This window comes from Epinephelus lanceolatus, chromosome 16, assembly GCF_041903045.1.
Source record: "Epinephelus lanceolatus isolate andai-2023 chromosome 16, ASM4190304v1, whole genome shotgun sequence".
Classification (NCBI taxonomy): Eukaryota; Metazoa; Chordata; class Actinopteri; order Perciformes; family Serranidae; genus Epinephelus; species Epinephelus lanceolatus.
The window spans coordinates 33521285-33537077 of record NC_135749.1 but is presented as its reverse complement, the minus strand read 5'-3'; the positions used below and the strand labels follow the sequence as shown (position 1 = coordinate 33537077).

Here is a 15793-nt window from a genome sequence, read left to right as displayed (position 1 = left end):
AAAAATTCAAGATGGCGACAGCCAAAATGCCAAATTTGAGGCTTCTAAACCAGAGTCCACAAACCAATGGGTGATGCAGCGGTGGCTATATGTTATTTTTAACACACTATGCAGATACATCACCATCTGCCTTCAAATCTTTCCCATCAGACAGAAAAAGGAAAAGACCTGAACATCTGGCAGGTGTATTCAGAAACTGTGGAGTTTTGCAATATTGCATGGCTTACACTGAAGTTTCAAATTTCAAGCTTTACTTCAATCATTTAAACCATGGCCTCATTTTCCTAACTATGAATTTACCTCATATGTGTTTCTGATCCAGTCCTACTTCCCTCAGATGTGTTCAAGAAATGCACTAAATTTAGAGAAGATTATCATCATCTTTGTGGCCCTCAGTACCCCAGGATCCCTGGCCAATCGACAATGTTTTCATGGCATGCTCAGCTCAGAACTATGACACATTTTCCCTGATTATCTTTCTTTCAGCGTTTGCAATTTTTTAAAGGTTTTAGTTTATTGCAAAAAAAAAACAAAACCCAAAAACCTGCTGTGTTTCTTTGAAAAGCAGCTACAAGTTCAGTCAATTCAGGACATAAACATCACAAAATAGATCTTAAGAAATACAGACACAAGAAAAGACAAAAACCTTTTAGCTGTGATTGAAATTGTAAATTACCATCTTTTTATTTCACATATTTTCACGTTATTTTCAATGACAAGCGTTCGTTTTTTAGTTTTATTTTTTATTTTTCTTTCTTCTTTTTCAACACAGCATTCGGGGTTTAAGATATTTTTTTTTTCTTTTTCTGTAGGACAAAGGCGGGATCTCAAGCATAAAGGACAAATAATCAGAATCACGTCATGGTGGGAGGAAGAAGAGTTTTACAAACTGAGAAACAGACACGACAATAAGAAAAGGTGACAAAAAGAGGGAGAAGGACAGAAGTGGGCGGAGTGCAGGTTTGTCAGTGTCCAGGTGAGAGTGTGACACAGTCGAGTGTGTAAGTGTTCACGTGTTAGTGTTGTTTAGTTGTTGGTTTTTTTTCACTCAGTCCCTGAAACTGCTGTTTTGTGTGTCTTTCTGCAAGTGCATCGTCCTCGTTGGTGCTGAAAGTTTTTTAAATTTATTTTTTTATTACATCTCTTTCAGTTGCGTGCGTCAGTCTACATTATTCTATTATATCTCTACTTATTTATCTCTCTGGTTTTAAAACAATAATCTTTATTTTTGCAGGTCTGTCCAACTGTACATGAACTATTCCTTTAAAACTACAGTAACAGTGCATGTCTGGCTTATTAATTTGATATTTTTAAGGTGTTCCCCTGCATGTGCATGGGTGTGTGTTGCATTTGGGTGTGTGTGTATGTGTGCACACAGCATCATCTCTCTACCTATAAGTCCAGTGCATAATTTATTTATTTATTTTTATTTTTTTTGCTTAGCTCTTTTGCTTGTGTTTTTCCATAAAGCTGTGTTATCTTTCATTGTACATGACTCATTCCATGTTTGTTCATGTCTGTTAGTTGTGTGTGTGTGTGTGTGTGTGTGTCATTCGTTTGTCTGTCAGTTTCACAGGACGCTGGGGTTCCTGAAGTTATGGCCTGCAAAGCGAGCCTGGTCGCCCAACTCCTCTTCAATCCTGCAGAGAGGAAAAGAGAAAAGCACAGAGTGGACACAAATCATTTAAAGCTGCAAAAAAAATGTATGTGTGAAAACCTGGTGAAAACACATCTGTTTGTACCATGGAAGAGGTAATCATCCTCAGCTCTGTGGTGTCAGTTGTTCCGCTATCTGCTCCACAAAGTTACAAATCAGAACTTAAAGGATGAGCCTGGGGTTCCATCCATTCAATTTCAGCCATTTATCTGTGAGCAACAGGCTGAGCAAGGAACTCCTGACATCCCTCTCCCCAGCAACATTTTCCAGCCCCTGCTGGGGGACCTCAAGGTGTTCACAAGCCAGATGAGATATTTGAGACGACCAGACTATCTGAACACTTGTCCTGTGGGCCGACCTCCTGTAAGGATAGGCATCAGGGTTGGGTGCATTGTGTGCTGGGCAGCAGGTAGGGGCTGGCGTGCTGACCCCTGGCATCACAGAATAGCTCTGAGGCTGGGGTTGTTCAATTTCATTACTATTGTCAAAAAAGTCCCAAGAAAAGACCAAAAGCAACAATAAGTGTTTTTAGACCAAACAGTTCTGGGGACTCTGTAAGAACTGCAGGCCGACAAAGGCTTTTTTTCTGTTTGCATTTGCACCACCAAATGGAACACTGACATGTTGGCCAGTGGTTGGTATGGCAACATCAGTTTTACTTGAGTCAAAATTGCGTTACGTGCAGGGGCGTAAATATAGACAGTGCAAGCAGTGCGCTTACACCAGGGCCCATGGGATGGGGGCCCGTAGAGAGAGTGGTTGGAAGGCCCACTCTCTCTAGAGCAGAGAATGGGCCTTGGTGAGCGATTCAACTTGCCACCTCAGAAGTGCGGAATATTTTTTTCTTTTGTGAAATAGTCAGTGGTAATCTATAACAAAATTATGTTTATTTTACATAAACTATATAAACTATACATTAAGTATTTAAAAAATCCATATATTTAATAATTTCTTATTTTATTTGGTATTTTTGTCATTTACAGATTTGCAGTGATGATTGGTATTACAGTATGTGTGTATGTTGTCCAGCATCAAGTCTGTATTTGATCATGTCATGATACTATAACATATACGGTAGCTGTTTCAATGCAAAATCTGGCACTAGGGCCCATCCTGACTACCTTGAACCACTGGTTGCATGTACTCAGTAAAGCCTGGACTTCACTGTTGGTCCAAATCTCTGTGTTTCCTTCCATTTTTTACATTACAAGCTGTTTTTTGTGTTTTGTGTTGTCTGTTCTTTATACAGCTGACAGGTTGCTTAAAATGTATTGTATTGACTCATGTGTCCATCCAATCAACATACTCTTAGATCACATATTGTTTCCCATTGGTGCTGAGTGACCTATACTCTATAATAGTAATTGTTCCTAGTATCTGAGGTGTGGACTCAACAAAAAAGTTTGTTTCTTAAAACCATGAAAAATTTCTTCCAGTCCGAAAATGCCTAATATGTTTGTTTTGCCTCTCAATATTTTCTGTCTTCTTTTCTGTGGGTTTCAGCTCCATCCCCACTGGACCCTCTTAAGAATGTAAATCTTTTAAAACACCTCCCAAGTATTTTTTTAAAGGCTCAGTAATTTCCCAAAACAGCTGATCACTGCAGTCCTGTAGTTTTTATGAAACAAACAGGAGGGAATAGTGCATCTGTTGGGGACTGTTTGCAGCAGTGCATTAATACATATTTGTTGCAGAACGGTATGTGTTATGGAAGATTTTAACTGCCTAATTGAAAACACATCAAGCAGAAATAAAAAGAAATACTCACATTGTTGTTTGCATTTGCTCTTTATGTTATGCCCTAACTTTGTTAGGGCATAACATAAATGTTGCATAAAATGTAGCACATAATAAATGTGTTTCGAACTGGGGCAACATTGTGACTCGAGTGAGTAAAATACAAAACCACACAAGAAAGAGACGAGAGAAGCAACAACAGTCGGATAAATGTACGAGACAGAGAAAAACAGATCTTTAAACCAGGAATGGATTCTTACTTGTTCATTTTTCCCACGGGCAGTTCAAAACCAGCATGTCTCATTTCAGTAGGCAATTTGAGTCGAATTTGGGGGGCTACGGTGAACAAATGGCCAACTGCTTATGAGGAATTAAAAATCAGGATATGCCGGTCTCGTCTGTTTTTGACTTTCAAGTTGTCTCTTGCAAGTTCCCCAAATTCATGAAAATGCAACAGTAAATCACTTTATTACTCTCTTAAAAATATCCAACATGTCTCCCTAGCTGCCACTGTGTGACAGCCTGTTAACAGTATGAATGACTGATTTCTTTCTGGTGTCACTGTACGTGTGTGTGTGTGTGTGTGTGTGTGTGTGTGTGTGTGTGCGTGTTTCACTGCACTGATTAGTGTTTATCGCTGTAAGTCTCTCCACCCTCCACCTCTCCTACATCTCCTCAGCAGTCCGATGGGATTACAACGCTGAGCCGATCCCTCTTCCTCCTCCTCCTCCCTACCCCTCCCTCTGCTCCTCCTGCTCCCGACTGGCTCGGACACATGGGGTGATGCCGGCGGTGCTGTCGCCTGTCACGTCAATTAGCTCTGTGGTGCTACGCGCTAAGACAAAGCAGGAAGCGGAGGAGCCGTGTTATGTAGTAGCAGAGCAGCTGCCAGAAGAACCCAAAGAATTAGATATTAAATTTAACAGTGATTATACCTTTAAAAGAAATGTTGAAAATATTTGTAGCATTCTAGCAGTTTTCCAATTTTAATTATGTATATGAACAAGGTTTTTTTTTTAAGATGTTTTTTGGGTTTTTTTTAGCCTTTATTTGATAGGACAAACAAGCATGAAAGGGGGAGAGAGAGAGGGAGTGACATGCAGCAAAGGGCCACAGGCTGGAGTTGAACCCGGGCTGCTGCGGCAACAGCCTTGTACATGGGGCGCCTGCTCTACCACTAAGCCACTGACGCCCCTTGTTTTGTGTTTTTGCAGGTTTACAGGTAAGCACATACAGCACAGCAGCAGCGACCCACCAACCAACATCGGCACACCGTTAGGATGGAAACAGAGGGCTTGGTGGGGACGGTGCACCTGGCGCAGCAAGCGAACACACTGTGTTCATCATAATGACTTGACCAGCAGACTTCACTACAAGTTGACTGGCTGTTGAAACAGGTGCTTTATGTTCTCATACTAGCCACTAACTAACCAGCTGATTTGCAGGTGACACCATGAGCCAGCTTGAGTCCAGCTCAGACCGTCCAGTTTACACTGCTGCAACGTTTCGCTGCAACGTTCTAAATCGGTTTTGTCTCATTGTGCGTCATTAGTCCGAACTGGGCTTTAGGGTTCTCTCAGCTGTAAATGCACTGCCCTAACTAAGCTATCAGCTAGCTGGAGGGTAGGCTCCACCCTCTTGTCCAAATATGGTGACTTCTGGCTCCAAATATCCAAGATGGTGACGGCAAAACTGCAAACTCCAGACTTTAAAACAGGAGTCGACAAACCAATGGTTGATGTCACAGTGGTTATGTCAATGATTCTATACAGTCTTGGGTCTAGATCCTGTAAAGACAGAGTTTTAAACCTGGACTTAAGGAAATATGAAATCTTGTCATAAGGAAAAATCAGCCAACAGGTGATGAGGATGACGAAAACATGTACAATGTAAAGATAAAGTAAGATAAAAAACGATCACCAACTGGCTATTGAAATCTGTCAAACTGTGATTAGCAGTTTTTTTTCTTAAACTACAGTTTATTTTCTTGTGTCTACATAAATATGTGTTGTGTGCCATGTGTTCCTTATTTGTTGCTTGGTTTGTTTCATTTTAGTGAGTAATTTTGGGTGTTAGTTGTTATTTCAAAAGGGGAGGACTCTGAATGAGTCTTTCAGGCTTTCTGCCTCTCCAGCAATGAAATCACTTCTATCTTACTATATAATGACGAAAATTCTGTCTGTGGGTGTGTCTGTGTGTCCGTTCCACGTTTTTATCCTCAATGACTTGGTCAATCCATGTGAAATTTGGCACAGTGGTAGAGGCTCATGGGAGGATGCGAATGAAGCAATATTACATCAGTTGGCCAAAGGGGGGCGCTATAGCAACCGATTGAAATTGCAACCTTTGAATGGGCATATCTCATGCCACGTATGTCGTAGAGACATGAAACTTTGCACAGAGATGCCTCTCCTCATGAGGAACAAATTTGCCTCAAGAACCCATAACTTCCGGTTATATAGATTTTCCACCATTTTGAATTTTTTGAAAAACACTTAAAATCGATCTCTTCCTAGGAAGTTTGACCGATCTGCATGAAACTCGGTGAACATAATCTAGGGAACAATATCTAAAGTTCCCTCTTGGCAAAAGTTGGAAAACTTACTAAAACTGAGCTTCTATAAGGCAATGAATATTGCGGAGGGCGTGGCTCATCACATAAAGGTGTATAACATCTCAAGGGTTTCACCGATCACCACACAACTTTGTAGGCATATGACCACACATAATCTGAGGGGACCCCTCCATTATAGACCTGATCAAACAAAATGGGGGCGCTAGAGAGCTAATTTCTTATCTAGGCCTAACTGCCATATCGATTTTTACTAAACTTGGTAGATATGTAGAACAGGACGCCTCAAGGTGACTGGAGAAATTTAACTCTAATTGGCAACTGGGTGGCGCTATAACAACAGAAAAATGCTTAAAAATGGCTAAAATGTGACCGATCGCTGTGGCTCCCCCTGTGGCCCAATGTTGTTTTATTTTTCTAAATGTTGGTATGACTAAGTCATGATATGGTATGCTGTACATAATCAAGGAAGCTGTCAGTGTGTCATTCTGTCAGTCAGTCAGTCATTCTACCAGTGCGCCCCACTTTTAACTCAATACAACATATAAACACTTTAACTATCTGCCTTTCAGCGTGCTACTTCATCTACTAACGACAGAGAAGCCCACTAACTATCCCACTATTGGCAATGGTACTACTGTGCTTTCAATAAAGCAATCGTACTATCAAATTCACAAAATCTCTGTCTGAATACATTGCTCTTCTTAATGGGTTCAGTTGACTATTTAATCTGCAATTTCCTATGACCTGTATCCCAAACATACACCATGTGAAACTGTATGTGGGCAACTGTGCACTCAATGGGTATGGACTAGTTATCTATATTTTGTTTTTTCTTATTATTTTGGAGAAAAAAAAGACAAAAACATCTCTGAGTCAGTTCTCCTTCAGAATGCCCAAATTTGCAAAATTGCAATTACAAATTACGTTCTTCTTAATTTCAAATCCCAAAATCCAATTTTTAATTTCCCTCTAATATTCACTGCTGAGACAGTTCACGTACCTGCTCTGCATAAAACACACTGCCTTCACAGCGCTGGTTATGTCATCAAGCCATCTGGTTGCACCTGAGAGATGGGCGCGGCCATGGATACATTAGGCCTGCTGCTCTCTCTGAACAGCCTCCAACTGTGTTTGCATCATATTTTAGTTGTCTTGAGTTGTGGTCAGAACAGATTTAGAAAGGTGACATTTGTTTGTGTGGTCTGGCAGCGTCCCTCCTTCTCTTCTCTTTGTTTTATTTTATCTTTTATGTTAACAAGGATAAAAACATCAATATTTCCTGAATGAGAGATCACACTCTTTTGAATCAACTTGACATCAGAGTGCTTTGTAACTTCTGTAAATTAAATCAGATTGAATTTTGCACAAAGTGAAAGAGTCAGTTAATGAGAGGAAATCATCAAGAACAGACAGAGAAGTTTTCCTAGAGAAGCCTCCCAGCTGTTTGAAAAAGTAATTCTCTCTGTTCCCAAAACCTTTATTATCTTCCAAGAGAGAAGCTTATTCAAACTAGAACATACCGTTTGTCTGAGGGAGGATTTTTTGTTTTATCATTATTATTCTCTTTTATTTTTAAGCACTGTAATATTTCTGTTTTTATTTCAACCCTCTCTGATCTCTGGAAGCCCATAGGGGACTTTGAAATTAAAATAACATTAAAAAATTAAAATCATTAAAAGTTTCAGTGTAATCTTGAAAAGGAAAATGTAAATCCACCATAGCGGCACAATTTTCCCTATGCTAAACAAAAGATTGAGAGACAATGTCTGCTGCACACTGACCTCATGAGCTGGTTGTACTTGGCCAGCCTCTCAGATCTGCAGGGGGCACCAGTCTTAATCTGCAAAATGGAGACAGCAAAGATGATCATAAATCCAAAAGGAAATATTGAAAGAAAATACTGACCTGTGGAATGTTGGGATGCACAATATTGTTGCTTTTTATCAGACATGCGATATGCCGAATGCCGATAAATAATAACTTATTACTGATACCAATTTCAATATCGATATATCCACTTTTGTCCCCACCTAATTTTAGTGATCATCAAGTCTCTTCAGTAGTGGAATTAACATCATATTATACATGCATACTCTTATCGTGTTGGCCCACCAGCAGATGGAGACATGAAATGGAATGCTTATCAATGTATGTAATATTCATTCATTGTGCAATATGAGAAAAAGCACGCTGGCTGATTCTGTTCATTTAAGAGCTGACATTGGCCGATACCGATGATGTGTCGATATCATGCATCGAATAGTGAAATGCTGAATTAAAATAATGTCAGTATGTGGTGAATGACATTTTATTTGTGTTGGTCTGAAACCCAAATTATACTCTTTTACTCATTATGCATGCAGTGGTTACAGTTAGCGTTCAGGTAAGGCCAGGTTTATACTTCTGCATTGAATTAACACCGTGCTTATGCTGTACCCTGACATGCACCTCCCCAGAAATGTAACTCTGCGTCAGAGCAACACAGACCTTTCCACAAACATTTTCCCCATCAGAAACAAAGCTTTTATTTACTTTTATTTCACAGATAAGAAACAATAAACTATGAAGACAATAAAGCCTCCACAAAATAGCATTTTAATTCTTGTGTGAGATTGTTGCTGGCTTCACGCGTAGAGAAGTACATTAGCCACTAGGCTAAATTATGCAATGGAAAATGTTATAGGCTTATGCTAATGCTGCACAAGAATAAATGCTCACAACAGCAAAGGCCACTTGCCAGGTAATGAACATAGGTGTGTGTGTGTGTGTGCGTATGTGTGTGTGTACCTGTCCAGTGCAGAGTCCCACCACCAGGTCAGCGATGAAGGTGTCCTCTGTCTCTCCTGAGCGATGGCTGACCATCACACCCCAACCATTTGCCTGAGCCAGTTTACACCTGAGAGACAAACACAAAGACACAGACAGACATTATGTCAAACAGTAAGCAATACAAAAAACATTTCCTTGCTTCTATTTATCACATAACACAGATATTGTATGTTTTACTACATTTATTTGATAACTTTACTTTATGAACTCAGATTTCTACTAAATATAATCAATGGACCATTCTGCAAAGAGAGTACTTAATTTTGGTAGTCTACTTTAAGTATATTTTGATGCGAATACCTTCATAGTTTTACTTAAAGCAAGTATTTGGAACTTTTGTCTCCCCCTACTGGTAGTGAGAGTAACTACATAAATAATAATATGTTTGCCTACAGGTGAGCTTTCCTCATCTCCCTGCCCCCAGAAGTGCTCTCTTTAAGTCTTTTCTTTACTATAATCCTTCCTCTGAACTAGGGCTGGGAAACATGGCCCTAAAATAATATCACAATATTTCAGGGTATTTTTGTGATAACAATTTTCTTAACAATATGACATTAGTGAATTTGAGAACACAGAATTGAAACAAAGTAAGTGACATTCAGTTAAAACTAAACAAAATAATCTGTCGTTTCTCAGTTTGTAAACAACAACATTAACTCAGAGTGAGATCTATTTTTATCAGAATCCTATATGATTGAGTTTCTTTGTTTTGTTATTTTCCACCTCCACCATTTCTCCTCTAATGCTACAATAACTATTGCACATTTACATATATGTAGTTCTTAGTCGAGCCGCGAGCATCATGTAGGTTTACATTACAGAAAGTTTAATCAATTGATGACACTGACTCCTGTGTGTGTAGAGGGAGAGATGCTGTGCTGCTGCCAGAGGAGCCGCTGAATGAGTTCCCTCTGAGCAGTAGGCTAAGTCGCTAAAACAGTCTGAGAAGTCTGGGCTGTTCATAAAACATTCAGGACGCCACAGTTTATTCCACACTACTGAAGCTGCTCCTCTTTTTGGAACCACCGCAGAGTCTGTAATAATTTTGTTTTCAGCCATGCAGTACAGTATGACCTCAATACGTCAACAAGTCGAAATATTGTGAGTATCACGATATGAATTTTTCATATGATATTAAATATTATGCATATATTACATATACATATACATATCTCATCTTGAACAATATGATATGGCACACCTCTAATCTGGACGCAAAGTTTCTTTTTTATCTATAGCATCCACGCCAGAAGCATTTTAGGATTTTCCACCACAGCTACCCCCATACTCAGAACTGCTACTGTTCCATTGCTATGGTCTCTTCCCCCTTCTTTTTTTTAAGTCTTTATTTTAAACTGCCAACATACAAAGTAATGGAAGAAAACATCAAAATCACATACATACAAATGAAGCATAGTGATAGGCTCAATCAGCATTGTGTGAACTTGTTTGGCAAGGGCTTGAATGTAGTAGATGTTCATTTATATGTAAAAATCCTGTACTCTAGCTTCAAGTAAAAATTTAAATGCAGGACTTTTACTTGTCTTAGAGTATTTCTACACTGTTGTATTACTACTTTTACTTGTGTGAACGATTTCAGTACTTCCACCACTGCACACCAGAACTGTCAACACAGAGTTTGCAGGATTAGCAGATGCTAGCTAAAAGATATTTATGTTTTGGCTCTTTCACATTATCAGTCTAAGAGTTTATCAATCAGACTTGATTTATTTGTGGTTGCAGCTCACCTGACACGTTAACCTGCTAATGACATGGAAGTTTAGACACCATTGGTGCCTGGGGTCACATTTGAGGTTTTATAAAATGAACAAGCTCTCGCTCATCCTGCTGAGATGTTAGATGAATATGTCAGATTAACGCTGCAGGAAGTTTTTTATGTGAGGGTTACAGTATAATACATCACCTTTACTGTCATCAGCACCATTTCTATCATTTCATCCTTCTCCCCCCTCCTGCTGTAATCCAGCTACACTGTCATGACTGATAGTTTCATAACCCTGAGTGACGTTTCGTTAAGTCTGAGATTGATGACACACACATTGAAGACTGGAGTACACACTCTCTCCACATATATATCAACAGCACAGTCAACTGGATAGCTGCATCAATATGTTTGACTGACAGCTAATCTTCATATTAAAAACCTCTTGTCACTTCCTGTCTTACGTTTATCTCCTGTAAAGGTCAGTTTGCCGCTCCTTGCTCTGGCACAAGGTCAACATGGCTGACAGGTAATGAGTGATGTGACTGACACATGCTTGGTGTGTGTTTCCACATGTGTGACTGATAGCAGAGCAGCTGGGGTCCTATGTATTTCCCTATAGGCCTCTCTGTCATCTCAGCCAAAATGGATGACCTTCTTCGGCCAGTTCAAGTTCACTGACCTGCCTAAGGCAGACATATTAGTTTATTTTCCCATCTGAAAAGTGTGCACAGTGTGTTTATATGGGAGCAACGCTGTGTTTACAACATGGGACTGACAGTGATGGGTCATGTTTGTAGGCTTCCTCATGAGGCAGATTTATTTTTCTGACTAGAAAAGTGCACTCAGTAGAGTGCTGACTGTGGCCAATCTAGACAATTTTTGCAAATCCAGCTATCGTGGGGTGGCATGTTTCAGAAGCATCCCAGAAGGTAAGAAAAATACATGCCTCACCTATTGTTTGACAGAGCTGCAATATGTTGCACAAATTTCTCCTGCTAAATCTGAATACAATATAGTTATGAGGATGAATGTAATTTTAATTATTAAATAACAGCCACAAATCTTTGATCCATATCGATAATTGGACATTTAATGGTATTATTTTTGTATGTAGGCTGCAGGCAAAATGCGCTGCTTCTCAAACACTCCAGTGTGGCATGATGCCGTGTGGCGGATGGAGTAAAAATCTCATCTCGTAACATGTCTCATAACATCTTGAGGATGGAATTAATCTGCAAATGCTTTGCCTCAAAATGAGACCAAATTTTTCTATGAATGTAATTTTTTGAGGCACAACGACGGCCAACATGTGGCCTGCAGTATACAGTATTACTGTATTTAGCATAGCCAATTTCCAGAAAACTTGCGGCCCCTACTGCCTGGTTGAGAGGAGTCAGTAGTCACTGATGGTATGAAACAGTCAATAAAACAAGTTTTTCAACAACTGAATTACGGAGATCATGAGAGATCATACATTTGCACACAAAATATGAGGCTGATAGGTCCAGTAGTTTGTGAGATAAGCTGCGGACAGATGGATACACTTACACAATCACAACCAAATGCATGATCCCCTCCAGGATTATGTCTGGCAGAGATAGTTATGTATTTGAACAGTTTCTTTACATTAAAGGGAAATTTCGGTTTATTTCAACCTGTCTCCTACCGTCCTAAATTTGTTTCAAGTGACTATTGACATAAAAATAATAGCATGTTAGCCGTTAGCCTAGATACAGCCGGGGCGCATAGTAGCATCAGACCTGTTAAAACGTAAGTGAACGGGCATACTTCAAGTGCAAAGTTAGTCCACTAAACAAGCTTTTTCTCCACAAAGACCGCCTCATATCGTTAGGATAAATGTCAGAGAACATATAGAAAACGACATGTAAACTCTGCTCTGCTTTCCAAAGCGCGGCCGAAATATATCTCGCAAGCTCTAGATAAAGCCCAGCTGGATACTACTCCAGGTGGAGGTGTCTTGTCCTCAGTCACATCCAGACCTTGAAAATAAGGCTGCAACCGGTCCCATTCCTTGCAACAGAGGCATTCGTCTTCTGTGGGCATTGGGGCACAGCATTCACAGGTACACCACCAATCTCCAGAGCTACGCAGCCTTGCAGCAGCCATTCCTCCTCTCTCGTCCTCTACCTGTTGCGCCTCTCTCTCTCTCCTCCTCCGTTCTTCAATTTCACGAAGCTCTTCTTCAGTGTATTCTGGCTCAAATAAATAAGGGCGGCCATCAAACTCTGCAAAATCAAATTCCTCCTCCACAAAGTCGAAGTCTGGCAAAAAGTCAGCCATTATTCTATAAATCTTTCATAAAATAAACAAATGAACTTTTCAGGCTACTGTCCAGTTCTGCCTTCCAGCTGTTGCTGCTTGTTCTCGCGATATTTCGGCCGCGCTTTGGAAAGCAGAGCTAAATGGTAAACAAACATGGCAGCACACCGGTAAGGTAAGACAACACGTTTACATGTCGTTTTCTATATGTTCTCTGACATTTATCCTAACGATATGAGGCGGTCTTTGTGGGGAAAAAAAGCTTGTTTAGTGGACTAACTTTGCACTTGAAGTGTGCCCTTTCACTTATGTTTTAACAGGTCTGACGTTACTATGCGCCCCGGCTGTATCTAGGCTAACGGCTAACATGCTAACTTTTATTTCTATGTCACTAGTCACTTGAAACAAATTTAGGACGATAGGAGACAGGTTGAAATAAACTGAAATTTCCCTTTAAGTGTCTTCATGTCAGTCATCTCAAAAACAACAGAAAGCAAGACCATGTCACTTATACTGAAGAGCAGCCACTGAGTGCATTTCCATCCACCAACATCCACTACCTTTTCATTTTGTGCATTAAAAAAAGAATCATGAGTGAATTTTTAGAAATTTGATAAAATAAAAAAAAGTTGCAATATTGCAAAAAGTTGGTGTATCAATAAAAACAAAATGCAACAAAGGGCAATAGAAACAGACTTAATAATGAATGTTACGTGCCGTGGGGTTGTGTTTGTGTTTCTGTTCTCTTCTGTGGCTACACTACCGCGTTTTAGAAATAATCTCTGTCCTTACGAAGACACCTGGATACACATATCACATGACTATTTATTTATTGCTTGTGTAAACAGAAAGCAGATTGTCTATTCTGCGGTTGGTTGCTTGGTTACAGAAAATACTATGGAGATGGTGAAGAGTACAACCAGGGATTTCTTTACTTAAATGGACAACGAGATGGAACTGTTACTGAAGGTGACACGTGAGTATAAGGCGGTCAAGGTGGCAGAAAACAAATTAGGAGTTAGGGGTGCACTACAATGTTGGCACATCATCGGTATCAGCTGATATTGGCTTTAAAATGAAATATCAGAATTGGCCAACATGCTTTTTCTTATTTTGCACAATGAATGAATATTACATACATTGAAAAGTATTAAATTTCATGTTTCCATCTGCTGGTGGGCCATCATGATAAGAGTATGCATGCATAATATGGTGTTAATTCCACTACAGAAGAGACTTGATGATCACTAAAATCAGGCGGGAAAAAGTGAATATATTTATATTGGTGTTGGTCATCTGCGAAATAAATTGTTATATATCAGCATATCAAGTATTGAAATTGGCAAAAAAAAAACCTGCTGCACTGGGAGTGTTATCACTGGAGGAAGCCATGGCATTTGGAAAGGAGCACCCACAAAAGAACAATGAAATCACAAAAGCTGACCTAGCTGCAATGTTTTTGACTTGGTGGTCAATTCAATACAATTGTTTTTTTAATAAACCAGCACAGTATTTAAAAGATCTAAAAAATCTTGTTAACACTGAAATAAAGCAGACGTACGCCTGTATGGCCTCAGTAACGGAGCCGATCTGGTTGACTTTGAGCAGCAGGCAGTTGCAGGCTCGCTCCTCAGCAGCTTTCTCTATCCTCTTAGGGTTAGTCACCGTCAGATCATCCCCCACCACCTGGATCCCCACCTGGGCTGTCAGACGGGACCAGGCCTCCCAGTCATCCTGGTCGAACGGGTCCTCAATGGACACCACTGAGAAGGAGGGAAGAGAGGTGAAAAATGAATAAAGATATTTCATCTCTGGCTGAAGATCAACAAAAACAACAAATATAGCCCACCTGGGTAGTTGTTGACAAAGCCTTGGTAGATGTCAGCCAGCTCCTCTCCAGAGATGTGTCTGTCAGGATCTGGGGGGGATTTGAAGTCCAGGTCGTATTTCCCATCACGGTAAAACTCTGAGGCGGCCACGTCCATTCCAACCACCACCTTGTCCGTGAAACCGGCCTTCTCTATGGCTATCTGCAGCAGATCCAGAGCTGAGGCGTGAAAGGAAGAGGGGGAGAGCAGGGAACAGAGATAGAGCCATTAGATGATGTAAACTAAGAAGTCAAAAGTCAGACTAACTATGAACTTTTTTTTTTACTTTTTTGCCACTCAGGCTAAAAACAGAGTTCCCTAACCCTGTAATTGATGCAGCCAGAGAGATGGTTCAACAGACACAGCTGAGGGCTAAAAACTGATGCAACCTCCTCTAAATGTTTACTGCGAAAAAAAACTCTTATTTCATGATGTAAACTAATAATTATTTATTTCAAATTCAAGCAAAAATAAACATTTTGTTTTAGTTCAGCATTAAATGTCAAAATAAAAGCTTCTTTTCCAGAGCCATGAACCCATTTCATCCACCTAGGCCTATTATGCAGCGTGTTCAGTGAGGTTGTATTGAGGTTGTACCAAAATTCAAATTAAATTTCATCACCCAATGATCTGTGTAAAGAACACAGAACATCACTGTTGACACTCTTCCTCCTCTTACTCACCCTCACTGTTCTCCAGGATGTTGGGAGCAAATCCTCCCTCATCTCCCACATTGGTTGCATCCTGGCCGTACTTCTCCTGGATCACCCCCTTCAGTGTGTGATACAGCTCCGATCCTATCCTCAACGCCTCCCTGAGAGACAGAGGGAAGGAGGGAGAGATCGTCAGAGAGTGGAAAGGCAGAGACAAAAACATCCTCAGGAGAGAAATAATCAAGAAAATGAATGATGAGAGAAGTTAGGAAGAACATTTTTCAAAAAAATAGACTAAAAATCTTAGATATTGAAAGAGAAGAAACCAAATGTAAAAATAGAAAAACTTCATGACGATGTTTTTAATTCTTACTTGAAAGATTCAGCTCCAACGGGAAGAACCATGAACTCCTGCATGGCCAGTTTGTTACCTGCATGAGAACCTCCATTTATCACATTAAAGGCCTG

General features: G+C 40.0%; 1 protein-coding gene across 2 annotated transcripts in view; it reads right to left on the bottom strand.

The window, feature by feature from the left end:
- Nucleotides 1-654: 654 nt before the first annotated feature.
- The window catches only part of LOC117263891 (gamma-enolase), a 40356-nt gene continuing 25217 nt past the window's right edge, over nucleotides 655-15793 (bottom strand). For both annotated transcript variants that reach the window (XM_078175920.1, XM_078175919.1), the window contains exons 7-13: nucleotides 15699-15790; nucleotides 15356-15486; nucleotides 14654-14851; nucleotides 14366-14567; nucleotides 8757-8865; nucleotides 7751-7809; nucleotides 655-1640 (exon numbers count right to left, since the gene is read on the bottom strand). In XM_078175920.1, the coding sequence (XP_078032046.1) occupies nucleotides 1571-1640; nucleotides 7751-7809; nucleotides 8757-8865; nucleotides 14366-14567; nucleotides 14654-14851; nucleotides 15356-15486; nucleotides 15699-15790 (861 nt within the window). In that variant the 3' untranslated portion in view covers nucleotides 655-1570. The remainder of the gene's footprint in view (nucleotides 1641-7750; nucleotides 7810-8756; nucleotides 8866-14365; nucleotides 14568-14653; nucleotides 14852-15355; nucleotides 15487-15698; nucleotides 15791-15793) is intronic.